At 42.6% G+C, this 20,153-nt stretch overlaps 1 protein-coding gene across 2 annotated transcripts in view; it reads right to left on the reverse strand.

Annotated features, from left to right (window-relative positions):
* KIF1B (kinesin family member 1B) overlaps nucleotides 1–20,153 on the reverse strand; it is a 143,870-nt gene that overhangs the window by 15,043 nt on the left and 108,674 nt on the right. For both annotated transcript variants that reach the window (XM_029230761.1, XM_029230763.1), the window contains 11 exons: nucleotides 16,122–16,240; nucleotides 15,048–15,133; nucleotides 14,575–14,704; nucleotides 14,237–14,399; nucleotides 11,455–11,545; nucleotides 9,562–9,680; nucleotides 8,861–8,916; nucleotides 6,624–6,732; nucleotides 5,193–5,259; nucleotides 4,171–4,255; nucleotides 1,374–1,479 (listed from right to left, as the gene is read on the reverse strand). In XM_029230761.1, the coding sequence (XP_029086594.1) occupies nucleotides 1,374–1,479; nucleotides 4,171–4,255; nucleotides 5,193–5,259; nucleotides 6,624–6,732; nucleotides 8,861–8,916; nucleotides 9,562–9,680; nucleotides 11,455–11,545; nucleotides 14,237–14,399; nucleotides 14,575–14,704; nucleotides 15,048–15,133; nucleotides 16,122–16,240 (1,131 nt within the window). The remainder of the gene's footprint in view (nucleotides 1–1,373; nucleotides 1,480–4,170; nucleotides 4,256–5,192; nucleotides 5,260–6,623; nucleotides 6,733–8,860; nucleotides 8,917–9,561; nucleotides 9,681–11,454; nucleotides 11,546–14,236; nucleotides 14,400–14,574; nucleotides 14,705–15,047; nucleotides 15,134–16,121; nucleotides 16,241–20,153) is intronic.

Here is a 20,153-nt window from a genome sequence, read left to right on the forward strand (position 1 = left end):
GTGACACGCTGCCGGACAGAAATCAAAGGACTTTTGAAGGTTACTCTAATGTAGGCAAGTTTAACACAACCAGCACTTCAACCAAACACCATTTTTCCCTGTTTTGCTAAGTACCATAGGGAAGTTTAAGATATATTTCTCATAGTTGCAAGGAAAATGTGGTGAATGCCAGCTGAATACTTGCTGTAAATGTCTGACAGAAGAGGGAACGCTGACAGAAGGGGTTAATGCTGACTTCAGAGAAATGGTATTGTTCAAGATTTTGCCCAGGAATAGGCCAAGGCGGGGGTCAAAGCACCCTACTTTACCTCTGCCACACCCCCTCCACATAGGTACACACCCTCTCACCCACCTTCCCTTTGTGTCCACAGCTCCTGCCAGCTCCTCTGACTGGCAAAAAGCAAACAGACATTTGTTTCCTTTTCCTCACTCCCAGGCAAAACAGTAACACAAAGAAACAATGTAAAGAAATTAATCCTGGCCCAACTTTTCATTTCTGCTTCTGTTTATTGTCTCATTTTTCCTCTCCCTCTTGCCAACACATGTGAGCAACTTTTTTAGGAACAGGCAGACCACAGAGAATTCCTGTAATTCGAAGGCTGAGTTCTGAGCCCACATTAGAACACACAGCCACTCCTGTTTCCTAGCCCTCACCACGTAGAGAAATGGGAGTCTCTGTGCACGATGACGGGACTCCTTTCCCAGGGAGGTAAAAGCGCCCCAGCAGATTTATTTCCAGTCTGACACGGGAATGTAGAACGGCTAGGTACTTTATGCATTGTCATCACTTGATTATAAAATGGAATTCTAAGGGAAACTAATTTAAAATTTAAAAGAAAATTCATTATTTATAGCAGCCAATCTTAGAAGAGTTTATAATAATTTATTGCCTTTATGCATAAAGGAAAATGAAAAGCAGATACTGAGACTCCTTGAGCCGATACTGGCAGCAGCAAAGATGAACACAAGAGGGTTCACTATACCTTGGAGGGCATGCTCCCATGACACCCCAGGCCGAGAGGTCTTTCTCCACAGCAATCACTTCATAGGAAAACATTTAGTCTTAGCCGTAATTAATTTGTACTTTTAAACCCTTGGTTGGCATGCTGAGTTTTCTTTTTCTGCTTTTTCTCTGTCACTGTATTACATCTACTCAAACTCCCCAGGGGATAGAACATTTCCATTCTCTGGGGGTATCATCACATACAAGTATCTCCAATGATTTATGTTTTTATTTTTGAAGAGCAGGGCGGACAGGGGAGGAAACAGGGAACTTTGAAGTGAGAAGGGGAGAGTCATTAATGAACAAGGAATCTACAGTGAATCAATCAACCCCCCTAGGGCTGACTCACCACATTCCCCGGGTGCCCCACCTGCTAGAGTTGTGGGAAGACTTCAGGTACTTGGCAGAGATGATATTTAAGGAGAGGATGGCATCAACTGTGGCTTCGTCCACCTCAGCTTTATTCCGAATCCGGCCTGAGAGAAAGAAGAAAGAAACCAGAACATGGGTATGTTTAAAAACAAAGTGGTAGGACTTCCCTGGTGGCGCAGTGGTTAAGAATCCGCCTGCCAATACAGGGGACACGGGTTCGAGCCCTGGTCCAGGAAGATCCCATGTGCCATGAAGCAGCTAAGCCCGTGCGCCACAACTACTGAGCCTGCGCTCTAGAACCCGCGAGCCACAACTACTGACGCCTGCACTCTAGAGCCCGCGAGCCACAACTACCGAGCCCGCGTGCTGCAACTACCGAAGCCCGTGCACCTAGAGCCCGTGCTCCGCAACAAGAGAAGCCACCGCAGTGAGAAGCCCGTGCACTGCAACGAAGAGTAACTGCCGCTCAACGCAACTAGAGAAAGCCCGCGTGCAGCAACGAAGACCCAATGCAGCCAAAAATAAATAAATAAATAAATTTATTTAAAAAAAAGAAATCTGCCTGCCAACGCAGGGGACACGGGTTCGAGCCCTGGTCCAGGAAGATCCCACATGCTGCGGAGCAACTAAGCCCTTGCACCACAACTACTGAGCCTGCACTCTAGAGCCCGGGAGCCACAACTACTGAAGCCCGCACGCCTAGAGTCTGTGCTCTGCAACAAGAGAAGCCACTGCAGTGAGAAGCCCGTGCACCGTAATGAAGAGTATCCCCCGCTTGCCGCAACTAGAGAAAGCCTGCGCACAGCAACCAAGACCCAACACAGCCAAAAATAAATTAATCAATTAATTTTTAAAAAATCAACTGATTTTAATAAATAAATAAATAAATAGAAACAAAGCGGTAATTCATTAGGCCAAAAAGAGACTGTCAAATCTCTGTGTAATTTCAGGTGCCGGAAGCGTTGTTTGGTCAGTTATAATCCTACAGTCTAATTCTGTAATTCTTGGCCTTCCATTCTTCTCCATATTCTATCTCCCCTTTACATCCCACATTTAGCCAATGGTGAAAACTTACCCTTTGTTCAAAGAGCTTCTCATATCTGTCTCAGCTTTAATTTCCAACATCACTGCCCTGCTCACGAAGGTCATCCCCTTCTGATCTCAGACATGGCAACAGCCACTGGTCTCCCTACTGCTCTCACGTCTCCCCCTTTCCAAGCCATCCCACACTCACCTTCTACAAACTTCCTAAGCCACTGCCTTCATTACACCACTTTCTTTTTCAAAATCTTACAATGCTGTTTTCAAATAACAGTAGGGGATGCAGCACTGCATAGAGGTTAAGAACACAGTCTCTGGAGCAGGACTGCCTGGGTTCAAATGTCAGCTCCAGCACTAACTATCCGTGCGGCCTGGGCATGTGCTCAACCTCTGAGCTCAACCTCTGAGCCTCACTTTCCTCACCTGTGAAGTGGGAATAACAATGCTTCCCTTACAAGATTGTTATGAACATATTATATGTTATGTTATATTAAATAAACTAATATTTTTAGAGCATTCAGAAAAGCACCTGCCACATTTCATGTTTGTTATAAAAATAATAAGCCATAGGGTTATAGAGAAGCCTTAGTTAACTGCTGCCTCTGCACCCCACCCTTTCTGGTCAGAAAGCATCTCTCTTGTTTTATGTAATAATTAATCTTGAAAAGCTTGAAAACCACTGCCCCAGATAGGACAGAGTATAATCTTCCTTCCAGGCCTTCTTAATCTGGTCCACAGATACGCAAGGGGTTTATGGTTAGAATTCAGGAGGTCTGAACTGGATGGGAAAAAAAAATTACAACTTTATTTTCAGGAACCTCTAACTGAAATTTGCCTTTCCCTGCAATTATGAGGGGAGGGCACAAACCACAGGAGAATCAGCAGTACCCATACCTCTGTCCCCAGCAGAAATCACAGATGTTTTCGTATCACACTAATGTGAAGGATCTTGACATTCATCACCACTTTGAAATGATAGAAATTAGACCTGCTGCTTATTGACCGCATCACTGAAGAGCTTATGTTACAAATTTGTTTAGTAGTTTAACAATTGTATTTCAATATTAGTAGTCTTTGTAGTCCTAAGTGCTTTATTTTCTACATTTAAAAACATAATTCTGAGGCTTCACCACTGCCAAAGGGGTCCATGGCAAAACTAGGTTCAGACGCCCTGCCTTGGGCTCTCGTTCTACAGCTTATGCTGTTTGGCCACTCTTTCCTCTCATGGTGCTTTAGTTTAGTCTCCCCACTCTGGCCATAGATTTCTAGCCATTTGCACGTTAGACATTGCTGACTCTAACTCCAAATGCTTGCAGAAAAACGAAACCCTCTAAGTTCTCTCAAACCTTCTCAAATCATCTCCCACAAGCTAACCCAGTTCTCCTGGATCTTTTTTGTCAGCAACTCTTTTAGCACAGGTCTTTCAGTTGTTCTCATTTGGTACTCACTCATCAAACTGCTCTGTACATGCACACACGCTGTCTCCTCACTAGACCCCAAGCTCACAAGGAGCAGAGACTTCTCTTAGGCCCTCTCACAGCCTCGGGCCCAGAACTGCTCCCACAGGCGCTGAGAAAAACAATGGCAGGTTGAATAACTGATGAAGGGAGCTGGGAAACAAGAGTAGTTTCCAACTCAAGGACTCTCTTCTGACAGTCACGCTCTCCAGCGCAGCCTTCCGCACACTCCCTGTGCTCCGAACAGGGAGCAGTCACTCCGCTAAGGCCCGTCCTCAGCTGCTGGAACATACTCACCTCCCACCAGCTCACGGACATCCTTCCAGTGGAGTTCACTCCCTTTCTCATGGATAATGGTTACTGTGATCCTTCGCTGGATGCCCTAGATAATGGAGCAGGGTTGCAATTTAGCTGGGACAATCTCTTATTTCCTCTTGTCTGTTGTTTTCTGGATTGTCTGATGGGCAGGAAGGGGAGGTATGGAGGGGGAGGGGAAATGCTGTCCACACTGCTATTCTGAACAAAGGGACACAGGTCAGGGACTGAGGAAGAGCCAGGTTCTGATATGGCTTTTAAGAACCGATGCCCAGATTGAAAGTCCCCGAGTGTGCCCATCTGGCTCATAAGCACTTTTGGGCACTGACTAAATCTACTTTTGATTTGCCAAAGGGGGACCTACATTTCATGGCCAGATTTTTAGTCCACTGAAACCTTCATCTTCAATCTCCATTAAGAACTTTTGGCTGTGAAAGCAGAGTTTCCAAACATCACCAAGTGAAAATTGTATAAAATAACATGGGAGCTGCACAAATTACTATGTAACTGAATGAAATAAAGTCTTTCAATATAACTCTTTTAAAATATATTTACGGGGCTTCCCTGGTGGCGCAGCGGTTGAGAGTCCGCCTGCCAATGCAGGGGACACGGGTTCGTGTCCTGGTCTGGGAGGATTCCACAGTGCCGCGGAGCGGCTTGGGCCCGTGAGCCATGGCCGTTGGGCCTGCGCGTCCGGAGCCTATGCTCCGCAACAGAAGAGGCCGCAACAGTGAGAGGCCCGCGTACCGCAAAAAACAAAAACCAAAAAAAACCCATATATATATATTTACACATAAAAGCCAGGGTATATATCAATAAATATAAGCCAAGGTTTGAGAAACATTAAGGAAAGGAGAAAAAAAAAAATGATGGGGCAATGTCCCCTGACCTCCAAATACCCTTGAAATGGAGATTAAAAAAAGCAGAGAAACAGAGAGTTATGTTTCTTATTCTAACTTTTTTGGTGTTCCCTTCTAAGCCCTCTTTTGCTCCTTCCTTAGTACCTGGTGAAGCAAAAATGTCCCTTGGCAGGGCAAGCCTGCTGTATGATCAACCACAGCTGGAATATACCTATAAAAACAGAAATGTAAAAGACAGAAGTTAGACAGAATGCTTGTGCTAAGTGCCACTTCACCTGCAAGGTCCTCCCTGGTCACTCCAGCCCTCAGTGGTCTTTGTTTTCTAAACTCTGATCCCATGTCTTTCTCACCATCCGGGGTGGACATTTAATTGGATAGTCATAGGCATTTAGTAAACCTTTCCACATATGTATGTCTCATCATCCTGACTAGACTGAAGTATTCTTAGGGCAGTAACATCTTTTGGCTCCAATCCCAGCTCTCTGTCTAACAGATAGTTCCATAAATAACATATAACTGCAATGGCAAGTGTCAGGAGATAAGAAAGAGATAATTTCAGATTCTAGATCATTTTTTAAGAATCAGAAAGCAATTAACTCAGTAGAAACCATTTACTGTAACTACTGCTCCCTCATAATGCAAGTTATAATCACATTATAGATCTGTCTGTGGAAAGTCAAATTCCTCGAAGCAATGTCACTACTGACAACTCTATATAGGATCGATAGAGCCAAACCTCACACACGGTAGGAACTCAATAAATGTTTTATGGAGGTGATCATAATGGTATTACCCAGCATTATAAATAGAGGATCATTAAGATAACATTTATCCCCTACCCTTTACACTAACTGATACAGCCCCTTGCCTCTGTTTCGGGAGAGGGATCTCTTTTGTGTTTTTCAAAAGCATGTCTGAGACAACTATAAACAGTAATTACATTCGCCACTTAGTCTAACACAGCTCACACAGAGAGAGTAAGCTGACGCTGACCATTTTGATCTGGGCCAGTGGTCCTCAACTGGGGGTAATTTTGACCCCTAGGGGCCATCTGGCAATGTCTGTTGTCACAGCAGGAGGGGAGGTGCTACTGGCATCTTATGGGTAGAGGCCAGGGATGCAGCTAAATATCCTACAATGCACAGGACAACCCCCAACAACAGAGAACCATCTGGCCCCAAGTAGTGAGAGGCTGACAAACCTTGGTCTACAGAAACATTCTGTCCCCTAATCCCCTGACATATTGATATGCCTTTGGCCCTTTTATGTGCAATATGCTTCTGACTCCCTTTGCTTTGCTGCTGCTAAAACCCACTTTGCAGGTTGTCTTCCCTCATAGCAAAGTGCCATTCTTCATGATCTCGCTATTGCTAACAAGAAGGTACATTATTATACTAGACAGTTCTCTGACAAACATCTGATTCAAAGAATAATATAAAGACCCTCCCCACCCCAAATTCAGTTCAAAACTGAAATGTGACAATGTTCTGTGAACCCAAAGACGAGAGACTCAAAATTACATTTTCTAATTTTGGAAAAGTTGTCATATTTAAAAATTTATAAAGTTGGACTTACTCTCCTGTAGGCTCCAATTCACTGATCTCAAACCAAACCAGAAGATCGTACTTGCTCATGCTCTGGCCAAGGCTGGTTTTGCTCATGGTATTTAACTTGGTGGCTGGAACTTTTAAAAGTTTTTGGAAAATGTTAAAATTTGTTCCAAGTCTACTCAGCAAAGGTATAAGCTTCTCTAATGTCAGTCTTCAAGGACACACTTGGGAAAGGCAGCGAGAGTGAGGGGATAGATTTCAGTGCAGAAGAGCCAGAGAAACTTCACCGTCAACTATATTAGTACCTCTAACTTCAGAGAACAAGGAAAACGGAGAGTCAGCATCTTTTTCCCTCTCAACAAACTACCCAATGATGAGAAAACAGGTTTCATGCAGAGTAAATGTGCTCACAAAACCATTAAAAAACCTTCCTTAGACTCTCACATTTGCGGCATGCAGAGCACGGTAACAATGTGGGACAGGCAATGTGGGGCGAGCCTCGCTCATCACAGGGCCTCATCAAAGCTGCTGTGGCGGGAAAGACCCATCCTCCAACCCAGTGGTTCCTGAACCTCCCTGCACACGAGGGTCACCTGGGGATCTTAAAGATGGCCCAGGCCACACCACCAGCCAATTAAATCACAGTCTCTAGGGGTGGGACTCAGCCCTCTGAGAGGTTTGAAGTCCCCCCAGGTGATTCTAATGTGTGCACAAGTTTGGGAACCGCTGGTCTCATCTGTAAATACAGGATTCTGTAAATGATCTCATGTTACCCATTTTCTTCAGATGTGAATTCCATATTCTTATCTGCACCTATGAGATATATTAGCCAAAACCCCCGTATTTTCAAGAATTTCAGATTCCACATAGTGGGCATTTTGAAACACTATGTAGAAATTCTGAAATCTTGGCAATACAAAGAGGGCTCTCTGCTCTGAACCTGGGAGCAGTGGTGTGAGTCCGGTGACTTGGGATCTAATTATCGCTCAACCACTAACTAGCTATGAAACTTTGGTTGAGTCACTTAACCTCTGGGAGTCTGTCTCCTCAACTAGAAAATGAAGATCATAATATCCTGCCTACTATCTAAAAAGATGTTGTGAGGATCCACGGACACGATGCATCTAAAGGGGCTGTGTGACTCATACAGCGCTATTCAGAGGCATGGCCTATCAGCATTGTTCACCCCAGCTGAATTCCAGGTAAGCTGGTGATGATGCTAATCAAGAAGATAATAGGGGGTTAATGGCTCTGGTGGGCATCTGAGGGTCAGAAAGCAAAACTAGAGCATTACAAAAAGCCAGCTACCAGTAAAAAAATCCTTTAAAATTAAAAATACCATTGCAAAGAATCCACACCAACAAATATAAGGAGCCCCTCCACACACCCCCCCCCGCCCCCCTGGATGATGTGAAAGGGGCATAAATAGAGAAGGTGCTTCCTAAAAATCTCTCTGAAGGAAATGTGATATGATCTTGACAATGTGCTGAACTCTACATGCAGATCAAGTAGCAAACAGAAACGTCGGTGTTTCATACACGGAGAGCCAGGCTTTAGGACCAGCCTCTGAGGATGGTTCTAAATCTAAGGCAGAGCTAATTTTAGCTACTAACCATCTCGTTTAGGTACCCTCTCGGTCTGGCGGCTGGGAACTGGCAGAAAGAGAAAAGGCGGCATTGGGTCAGCCTCATCCTGGAAGGTGGCAATGGCGGAGGATGCGAGCACACTGGCGTGCTCAGAAAATGTGTCCAACACATGCACATTCACATAGTCAGATATGAGAAACCGAATCAGCTCAATCTTTCTCTCATGGTCTGAAGGCAGGACGGAGGCGAGGAGCACAGAGGTGGAGAATGAGCACAGGGCGGGGTGGGAATGAGGCAAGTGGGCAACGAGGAAAAGGGATGAAAATAAACAAAGAAAAATCAGAACAGGATACATGAACATGCGGAATAAACGTAATATGCCAAGGAGTGCCCAGCCACCTGACAGTTAAAGGGAGTTACACACAAAGCAGAGAGATTTAGAAACACGGAGCTTATCAAAATCTGCAGTAAGAAGACCACAGTATCGGCGGGGATATAGAGCCCTATTGTTTGGCACCTCTTATTTCCATCAGGAGCCAACAATTCTCGTTCCTACTGGACACCGGAACACACAAGGATGCACAGAAGTGGAGTAGGAATTTGAATATGATTTTTTATCTGAAAAGTCACTCAGAATAAGAGATGTACATCATACAAAGAATGCAGCTGTGCTCACCTGGCTTGGATAGTGGCATGGGCGGAGGGAAGAATCGTCGAGATGGCTGGGGTGGACTGCAAAGGAAGACAAAAGTTCTTCAAGACTAAACAGTCCCATGCTGGTATTAGTGGCGTGTTTAAATCCCCTTTAAAAATGGATCATTTGTACTTTCAACTCTGGTACCTTATCAGATATCAGATATAAGCCCACACAGTAAAACTGAGGCTAAGACATTTTGATAAAAGTCCCCTTGTAAGTCAGAGCTAACAAATAAGAAAAATTTTTCTGTTAACAAGGACACTCTGCCATCATCCCGAAGTCCCCATCATTGTCCTCCTCCCCAATTTTGATGAGACACATGCTTCATAGTGGCTTTATGCTTCATAAAGTTCTGGGCGGTTAGGACCAATTATACCCAACTTTCAGGTTATATCCCTATCACCTCAACTTTCTATCCTATTCAAAGGCTCTTCCTACAAAAAGACAGTACTCAAGGTCACCTGGGAAAAACTCAGTTTGCTCTACCTACAGTTAGTGACTGGGTGGCTTAGAAGAAAGATGGTGATGTTTCTGAAATGGAAACATAGGGTAATATATAAAACTGTTATTTACCTATCTTAATTCCTCAAAAGATTTCTTCTTTTCCAGCAAGTGACAGTAACAACAATAACAACAACAATAATATCAATAACAAAAATCTTTGCTCATTCGGTCCAAACCTGTTAAGCTCCTGTCCTTGCAGGTGAAGTGGGTGCTGCTGATAATGCCCAAAGACTTCAAACACGATAGGCTTCGTTTTGATATAGTCCACAAATGATTCCGTAACCTCCACTGCAATCTAATAAGGAATAAAGGCAACCTAGATTAGCGAAAGATTTATTATAGGAAAATACACATTTTTGCTGCAAACAGCAGTACAGCACTTTGAGTACCCAGTATGTGCTGGGAATTTTACTATGAAGGCCTCTCACACCAAAAGAGAGGGGCTCTTCTCTGGTTTTCGTTCTACAGTTAACTTCACCAAGCTTCAGGCATTCAACACCCTCCACTGTCTGCCCCAAATGACCTCTGGCCCCTCTGCTGCCCTTCACACAATGTTTGGACTCAATCTGCTGCTCCCTTCACCTGCTCTCTCCTCCACCGTGCCTGAGGGCTGGCCCAGGCTTCAGTCGTGCCTGGGAGGCCTTCCCACATCTCTGTACCTCTGTCATCCCTGTACTTCAAGGCCCAGCTCAAATGGCAACAACAGTATGAAAAACACGACTGCAGACTCTGTGCCAGGTACAGTGCCAAGCGTGACCCACCTTTTCTTATTTACACTACAGTCTTCAGGAAGTTCCCCCACCTCCTTTCTCTACAAAAACATCCACCCCCAACAAAGAATGTAGCTTAAAAGACTCTTCCCATTAGTAGAAATAACTCTCTCTTTTCTACTCCCGTTGCATTTAATGAATACCTTTCGAATGTTTCTATATCCTGTATCACTACTGTTTAAATATGCATTTATTTCCCCTATCATAATTCTAAGCTCTTCGGAGGCATAATCTATCCTGTGATCCATCTGAGCACCCCCCCAGTGGCGTCAGGCACAGTCCTTGTGCACAGGAGCCAATCAATATTTATCATATACAGGCATGCTCATATTTATACAATTAAACATAAAAAAGAAAACAGTGTGTTCTGTATTTGCTTGTTCCATTTCTGGAGTTGTCCTTTCCTCTCGCATTTTAGGGAGTGGATTATGGTTGGCAAGAGAATGAGACTGTTCAAGCAGTAGTGAAGCTCCTGGATGCTAGAGCCACGTTTCCCTGGGTTCAAACCCCACCTCTGCCTCTTCCTAGCTTTGTAACCTTGGTGAGTGACTTCGAGTGCTCTCTGCCTCGGTAATCTCACCTATAACGTGGGGATTATGATAGTATATGGCATAAAAGTGAGGATTAAATGAATTAAGACACAAAAACACACCTATAACAATGACTGACACAAAATAAGCTCTCAGTGAATGTTAGCTATTGTAATGAGGATCACGACTTTTGAACAGAGTTGAGCAAATCTTTCTAGAAGAGATAGAAGGTCTGTTTTCTTATTCCACTTATGAGAGAGTTGTAAGGGGCATTAGAGGGCTAATCATAGAATCAGCTGCAAGGAAACAGATTCTGAATCTTAATTTAGCTACAAAATGTATTTCATAGTTTCTACATTAATTGCAACCAAATTATTTGTCTCTTATGGTTTAAAGAATAACATATTAACTTTAACAAAACTCATAGGCAACATGCTTGTTATTCTAGGAAGGAAACACTAAAACAACTCACTACATTCAAACCCACAAAGGATTTATTGGCAGACCAACCCCCAGGCTACCCACAGGCCCCACTGTAATTCAGAGAAGATGCTGCCTGCTCTGTCCACTGAGGATTAGCTCAGGGCCCTGGCCGCTCCCTCCACTGTCTGTTCTCATCACAGAGCTCCCCCTACACAGCATCTTAGATTATCAACCTTCTTCAGCTGAGAAAGCCAAAGGGACCCACACATGACGACTGCCTCACCCCAGCTGCTTCAAGGTACCACAAACCCGCAAAACATTTGGCAAAAACGTCCACGTCACTTACATTCTGCACATGATAAAAGCCCAGAGGACTTCCTCTGCCATTGTTTTTGAGGGGTTCAGTGGAGAATGCTTCATCATGGCGATGCAAAAAGCTTACGAGAAAAAAAAAAGACCCGCGTGAATTTCGTATTAATGGTTTCATCAGGATCAGCTTGGATCCCACGGAGAGTAGCACCTTACTTAAGTAGAGTCTTTAACTGAGTCAAGTTATTTATGTTTCCTTGTAGAGAACGTTTTCTATATCACTCAGATAGCATTTTAGCTTTTATGTCAAAAATGACTGAAAAATCAACTAACCCTATCACTTAGCCATGTGAATGTATGAACAGTGAATTCAGTGAACTCCTATTCCCTTGTAAAAGTTTTTTACTGAAAATAAAAATTGTGAAATCACTTTGTACAGAAAAGATTTGGCAGATTAAAGCTTCTATAAGGTAGTATCAAAGCCTGTGGACAGCATACTTGCCTGGGAGTCTATCTAAGACCAGCTAGGAGGAGATTCAAATATCACCTCTTCCAGGAAAACTTCCTTGACTCACTCAAACAGTTCTACGTTCCCACAGCACTAGCGACCTATTTTTCTTCAACAGCAATGATATCATTGTTTGTAATAATGTACTTATTTGCTTGTCTCCCCAAAAGACAGTGAGTGTCTCCCAGAGGGCTCTAAATGTAGAAAATACTCCTGAAATATTTGAGTCAGTGGGCTATGTTGACTTATTCTCATAAATATGAGATTTTATTGTTCTCTCTCCCTCCCTATTATTAGTCTGACATAAAAAGAAGTGGAGAATTATAGAATACTCAATTCAAAGATTTACTGCCAGATAGAAATATGCACCAGAAGGACATCCCACACTCCTGCAAGAAAAAAATGGAAAATAATACTTTTTTTTTTTTTTTGGCTGTGCCATGCGGCATGTGGGATCTTAGTTCCCCGACCAGGGTCTGCAGTGGAAGTGCGAAGTCTTAACCACTGGACCACCAGGGAAGTCCAAGAACACTTAGAGTAGGGGGTAGAACGACCAGGATCATGAACTACCAGTCTTCCAAATTACACTTGACCTTTGAACAACACAGGTTTGAACTGCGTGGGTCCACTTATACGTGGATTTTTTTCCATAGTAAATACCAGGGTACTGCACAATCGGCAGTTGGTTGAATCCTTAGATGCGGAACTGCGGATATGGTGGAACCCTGGATACACACTCGGATTTTTGACTGTGCGGAGGGTCAGTGCCCTAACTCCTGAGTTGCTCAAGGGTCAACTGTAATTCACGGAGCCCGAAGACAGTGGTGTACTTCTGCCAGGCATCCAAATCACTGATGCTACATACCGCTGTGGCACTATAGCATTCCACACTACGTGTACTCTCGTCTATTTTCTTTCTTCTCATTTTCTCCTTACCTCTCTCCCTTTCCTTCTCTTACTTCTTACTCCTTTTTTTCTTCCAATTTCTTCCTCTCCAGACCACACAGTGTACCTGCCAGAGGCGCCATGAGCATCAGCTGATCTCTGATCTACACTCCAACAAGGCTCTGCTTGGAGCAGATACAAATATCCTGGGGTTCCACAGAGGTGACACATGAAATCATTCACATTGCTCTACAGCTCTGTTTTCCCTATGCAGGCCAGATGAGAGTTTATAAAAACCTCAGAAGAACTTGAGTCTTCTTTCAGCATGAGTCAACATGCCCTTTCCTCCAGAGCTACTGCCAGGTGGAGATGCTACTCTCTTTTTAGGAGATTTTAGGACAGAAGTCAACATACCACTATTGCCATTTCAGATGTCAGTTAACCAAGTAGGTCTTTTCCACAAAATACATCAGTTACTAACTGAGGCTATTAGCAAAAACACATTAAATGGGCAAAACCTATACTGGACGGATACTATTTCATCAATTATAATTACAGCAAATGATATTAGCGGCTTACTATGTAATAATCACATTTAATTGAGGACTTGGCTAAAATCTATGTAAAAAGCAATGCTGCTTTAGGACCCCAGGGAAGGCTAAGGCACATACTGAGGGGAAATGAATGGCAGAAATCTAAAGCAGCCTTTTGGTGGCACCAGTGGCAAACTGTGGGCTTTAGGAATGGGGTGGCTCAGACTTCATTCTCTTGTACTGTGGCCCTTTCCAAGTACTGAAGACATATTGATGTTTGGGGGTATTAAAACTTAAAGATTCTCCAAAAAACTGTTTTTGGAGGTCTTGAGACAAAAGTACCTAGAGCACAGAGCTCCAGAGGGTTATAGGATAGAAAATGCTTAGAAAGTGGATGAGAAATGAAACCTGTCACATCTTCTCTACGTACTTACTAGCTTTTTTTCAGTGGATGCAGAATTTTGCTGCTCTTTAAATGACTTACATTTTCCCTTTCCCAAGTATTAAATAAGCATAATTGGCGGTTGGATAATTCATTGTTTTCATACTTGTTTATTAACGAGACATTTCAGCATGAAGAGCATTTAAAAAGACTAATAAGTAGGCTCATCTGGATCTGATCCTATACTCCTGGCAGAGGGGGACAGTCCACAACCAAACCTTCTAGCAGGATATGTGGCCACACTCCTCCCCACAATGAACTCTGTTTCATTCCAGTGTAGGTTTCCAGTTCTTACTCCCATCTTGAGTGAAGAAAGCATTCTATTTCAGTGGCTGGTAGTCATTTCTCTCTCAGGAGTGTACTACCTGGCAAGTGTTACATCGCTCTGTAGTGCACAAAGGACATCATCCGGGGTAAGAGCCTAGGGAAGCAGAGCAAAGGGGCAGCTTACTTGAACTGACAGAAGATATCTGCATACTCTGGGAGGATTCCGCTGGCCTGCAACACTGTTACACGGAAAGTGAAGGCACTGCCCAGTTTCAGGTGGTTGCCAATCTCTTCAGAAAATCCTTCCATTACCATCTTACCATCCAGCAAAGTGCTTGACTTCAAATCTAAAGAGGGTCAAATGAACACACATATGGTTCAAGTAACACACAAAGCACCTTTCAGAGAGTAGAGTGTACCTTTCCACCCCTAGATGATAAAAGCAACTATCTTCCTTGACAATGGCCAGTATTTTTCCCTCTTTGAAAACATATGCAATCACACTACACTCTGATTACACACCCAAGTCATTCATTCGATTGATTTCTTCTGGAGGAGTGATGACCTCAGAACTCTGACCCTGTCCTTCCACAATCCTCAGCTCCTCCAAGGATAGACCAGAACGGGTCATTGCAACCGAAGAAAAGTCACTCTGAAAACAAGGCAGGGGTAAGTAGATGATAAAGTAGTATGACAACATATTTTCCCCCCATTTCTGTAACATATTTATTTGCCCAACAAATAATAGTGACTGAAAAGTTATGTGGATTAAGAGCTGCCTGAGAAAAGGCAATACAACACAATATAAATGCTGGGCCTTTACCCTCACCTTGGTCATTGTTAGACATGTCCCATATTCTATTAACTATCCTGTGGTAACCTATACTTTTTAGTTCTAGGCAGAACTGCTCTCCAGTGCTGAACATCCTCTTTACAAAACCTGCCTACTTCCTTATCCTTCCACAAGGTTTTCCTCTTCCTGGCAGATTTCTCACCTGATTAAAGTACTCGTTATCAAAAGATATTTTAGCTGTTCCTGACTGTCGAATTCCAGAACCATAATCAGGAGCTTCTTCGTCCGCTAAGTAGAGGACAAAAAAAAAAAGAAAGAAAAAAAGAGCAAGGATGAGACTACATATGGGGACAAGGAGGAATGACTCCTATTGGATTACAATAATAAAAATATATAGGAAAGTAAAATAAAAATAAATAGGAGATAGTGGGCTTTCGGGTTCTCAAACTTTAATACAAGAGGAGACACTAAAGAACGAGTCTTTTGCGTGAGAAAGAAAGAGACCAAGGCAGTAAAGTCAAATAGGCTGCTTCCAACTCTACTCAGGTAAACTTACCACCTCCTTAGCTCGAATGAAACTAATGAATAAAGGATCGGTTTCATTCTTGATGTTGTTCAAATGTCATACTTAGAAATACTGATCCCTTCACTTGACAAGATTATACTCAATAATACTCAATAAATATTTGAAAATATTAGACTGTACTTGTGAAGACCTCTATAGCTCAACGCTGGTGACTATCATGCATTTCCACGGGGAAAGGCTGAAAGAGGTCACTAAATACAGCACAGCAGCAGTTGGAAACTAAAACAGAAACGTTACAGGGAACAGCCACATTCTTTCTTCAGAATGTAGGCTGGAGCTTGGAAAAAAGTATAAAGTGTCAACATCTTGATCCACACATTGCACAACAGCAGCCAAAGTACAGAAACGTCTAGCAGAAGTATCCTGACAGAAAATTAGGCAAGAAACCGTCTGAAAATCCTCTGTTATTTCTGAAGCAGTTAAGGTACATCATTTAAAATGCAAATTACTTTTATAAAGGTAACCCAAGGGTTGTTCTTCATGTTAAAGGAGATCCCTTTACCCCATTATTCCAAAACAGCAGTAGCCCAAACCAAACAGGATCTACTCGTGATACTTGGGAACAACAGCTAGAAAGGAAGCAATAAAGGCTTTCTTCAGTCTGCACTGAAGCACGGCCCTTACGGAACTGGCCTCCTTTGTCTCGAGGCAGAGGACCCACGGCCCTCATTTCAGAAGAGGGGCGCCTACCTGCGATGGCCTGCACAGCCACACGGAGAAATCCCCGCACTTCGCCCTTCTCACTGACAACGGCCACCCTGTGAATCAGGGGCACGGGGTACAGCAGGTTGCTCAGGTAAACAAATGCTCTAGAGACAGAAACCAGGAGACAGACATCTGAGCATCCCACAGGTAGAGAAGGTGGCTTTCAGACTTACTGAGAATACCTTCATGAAACTGTGAGCTGGCTTCTGGGCCCTGTCTTAAGGTCACCTCTCTGTTCTGTACTCTCAGATTGCCTCCTGTTGCTTTTTCAGAATACATAATGTATAAACAAATGCAAATGCTTGGTAAAGCAGTGGAAAAGACCAACGTACACCAAATTACTCCCTATAGGAATTACTACCATAGGTAGAGTGACCACTGGAAGTAGACTTCCAAGATACTCCTCTACAAATACTGCTACGAGTGGGAAAAGGGAGCCCATTAAGGAGTTTAACCTTTTAATGTAACTAATTACAAAGAGGTTTTTGTTTTGTTTTCCCCAATAGATAATACAGAAATCAGCAGACAAAAATGGTCAGAGAAATGTGACTGATATACAGTCAATAACTCTAAAATAGATTTCAATTCACAACATTGTGGGTCTTTATTTTCACCCTAAGAAACGACTATGATCTTTAGGCAGGGTGACTGACACATATGGGCAGAAAGGCCATGTAGCCAGAAATTTCTTTGTTAGTGAGCTTATAAGAGACTCTGGATGGACATCAAGATAAATGCTAAGGGAGAAGGAGACAGCTGATCCCTAAAGGGTTGCTTTTGCTTCTAGGGTTCAAAACTTTATTCAGAAATGCATATACACGAGGTAAGACCTAACATTTTTCAACTTCAAATGAACTAGCAAAGTCGTATCACATTTGTTCTCTTTTTTTCTTCTTTCATTATTTTGTAGCTATTGACTTTTTTTAAGCAACACAAACCGCTGATCACAAAGCTTGGGTGTTCATTCCAATTAGTGGGTGGGAAATAGAACCTAGTTCCTACTATTATTCCTGTCTTCCCACTTGGTATATGCTGATCTTTGAAGACAAGACAAGACAAAGAGTAAACATTTGCATCAGGAAATCACACATAACTAAGTGTGACGCATGCAGGCATGCCTCGTTTCACTGTGCTCCACTTTCCTGCGCTTTGCAGATATTGCATTTTTTACAAATTGAAGGTTTGTGGCAACCCTGTCCCCAGCAAGGTGCCATTTTTCCCACATTTGCTTGCTTCATGACTCTGTGTCACATTTTGGTAATTCTCACACTATTTCAAACTCTTTCTTTTTTTTTTTTTTATGGTCATCTGTCATCTTTGACGTTACGGTTGTAATTGTTTAGAGGTGCCACAAACCACAACCATGCAAGACACTGAACTTAACCGATAAATGTGTGTTCTGACTGCTCCAACAGGCCACTCCCCCGTCTCTCTCCCTCTCCTTGGGCCTCCCTATTTCCTGAGACACAACAATACTGTAATAACCCTACAATGGCCTCTTAAGTGTTTAAGTGAAAGGAAGAGTCTCATGTCTCTTACCTGAACACAGAAGTTAGAAATAACTAAGCTTAGTGAGGAAGGCATGTTGAAAGCTGAGACAGGCTGAAAGCAAGGCCTCTTGTGCCAGTCAGACAAGTTGTGACTGCAAAGGAAAAGCTCTTGAAGGAATTAAAAGTGCTACTCCAGTGAATACACAAGTGATATAAGAAAGCAAAAAAGACTTATTGATGATATAGAGAAAGTTTTAGTGGTCTGGATAGAAGATCAAAACAGCCACAACATTCCCTTAGGCCAAAGCCTAATCCAGAGCAAGGCTCTAACTGTCTTCAGTTCTATGAAGGCCAAGAGAGGTAAAGAAGCTACAGAAGAAAAGTTTGGAGCTATCAGAGGTTGGTTCATGATGTTTAAGGAAAGAAGTCGTCTCCATAACATAAAAGTGCAAAGGGAAGCAGAAGTGCTAATGTAGAAGCTGCAGCAAAGTATCCAGAAGTCCCAGCTAAGTTAATTAATGAAGGTGGCTACACTGAATAAGAATTTCAGTGTAGATGAAACAGCCTTTTATTGGAGGAAGATGCCATCTAAGACTTTCAGAGCTAGAGGGAAGTCAATGTCTAGCTTCAAAGGACAGACTGACTCTCTTGTTAGGGGCTAATGCAACTAGTGACCTGTAGTTGAAGCCAATGATCGTTTACCATTCTGAAAATCTTAGGGCCTTTAAGAATTATGCTAAATCTACTCTGCCTGTTTTCTATAAATGAAACAACAAAGCCTAGATGACAGCACATCTGTTTACAACATGGTTTACTGAATATTTTAAGCCCACTGTTGAGACCGACTGCTCAGGGCAAAAAAAAAAAAAAAAGCCCTTTCAAAATATTACTGCTCACTGACAATGCACCTGGTAACCCAAGAGCTCTGATGGAGATTAATATTTTCGTGCCTGCTAACACAACACGCATTCTGCAGCCAATGGGTCAAGGAGTAATTCTGACTTTCAAGTCTTGTTATTCAAGAAATACATTTTGTAAGGCTACAGCTGCCATAGACAGTGACTTCTTTGATGGATCTGGAAAGGATTGTAGGTGCCATTAGGAACATCTGTGATTTGTGGGAAGAGGTCAAAATATCATCAATATTAACAGGAGTTTGGAAGAAGTTGACTCCAACCCTCATGGATGACTTTGAGGGATTCAAGACTTCAGTGGAGAAAGTAAATGCAGACGTGGTAGAAATAGCAAGAGAACAAGAATTAGAAGTGGAGCCTGAAGATGGGACTGGATTACTATAGTCTCATGATAAAACTTTAATGGGTGAAGAGTTGCTTCTTATGGATGAGCAAAGAAAGTGGTTTCTTGAGATGGAATCCACTTCCAGTGAAGATGCTGGGAAATGACAACAAAGGATTTAAAATATTACATAAACACAGCTGATAAAGCAATGGCAGGGTCTGAGTGGACTGACTCCAATTTTGAAAGTTCTACTGTGGGTTAGATGCTATCAAACAGCAACCTCCACCAGCAAAAAGCCTACTTCACTGAAGGCTCAGATGATGGCTAGCATATTCCTTTCAGCAATAAAGTATTTTTTAATTAAGGTACATACATTGGTTTTTTTAGACATAATGCTTTGCACACTTAATAGACCAAATGTAATGTAAACATAACTTTTATATGCATTGGGAGGCCAAAAAAGGCACGTGACTGGCTTTATAGCAATATTTGCTTTTATTGCAGTGGTCTGGAAACAAATCAGCAATATCTCCGAGGTATGCCTGTATGCATGTCTGCACCTTTTCCTGCTCTGAATCTACTTTAAAACAAAGAAAAGGAAGATGGAGCAGATTCTTGGGATTTCAACTCCAAGTAATGAAAACGATTCTGAAAATTGACAAAATACACCACAGAAAAACAAATGTTAATAAAACTGAAAGACCATAAATGAAACATGAATGAAAGTATAACAAAAATAATTGCAAGTGGACACTGAATCAGATCAAATGATGTCTACTTCCCTTTCAGTCTGCTCCAAAGGTGGGGGAGGGCAATGCTAAAAAAGAGGGATAAAGCTCCGTTGTACAAACATTTTTAAAAGAAAAGTCTAAAAAGGATTACAAACAAGAGTCTCAAACATCAACTACTGTGATAGAGTTTAAAGACTACGAATTTGGCATAAGGTACCAAATGGATAATTTCACTTTCAAAGTCAGCACACATACAGACCACCTTCATTTCTCACTGGCATTCCAGCCACTGCCTGCGTTCAATGCCTTGGCCATTAAAGAGCCATCGTATATGCTCCTCCCCTGTCTGCTGTCCTCTCTGAGCTCTTCTACCCACCTCATGCCTTTGATTTCACATCATATTCCAAATACCACTCTCTTATGACAGGTCCCCCTAGTGTTTTATGATCTCAGTAACACACAACTCCATCATTGCTATGATTTCCATTTATTTATGTAATTATTTGTCTGTCTCACCCACCAGACTGAAAACCCAGGAGGGCAGGAACCATGTCTGG

The sequence above is a fragment of the Monodon monoceros genome, unplaced genomic scaffold (assembly GCF_005190385.1).
Source record: "Monodon monoceros isolate NGI ecotype Baffin Bay Population unplaced genomic scaffold, NGI_Narwhal_1 Super_Scaffold_18, whole genome shotgun sequence".
NCBI lineage: Eukaryota > Metazoa > Chordata > Mammalia > Artiodactyla > Monodontidae > Monodon > Monodon monoceros.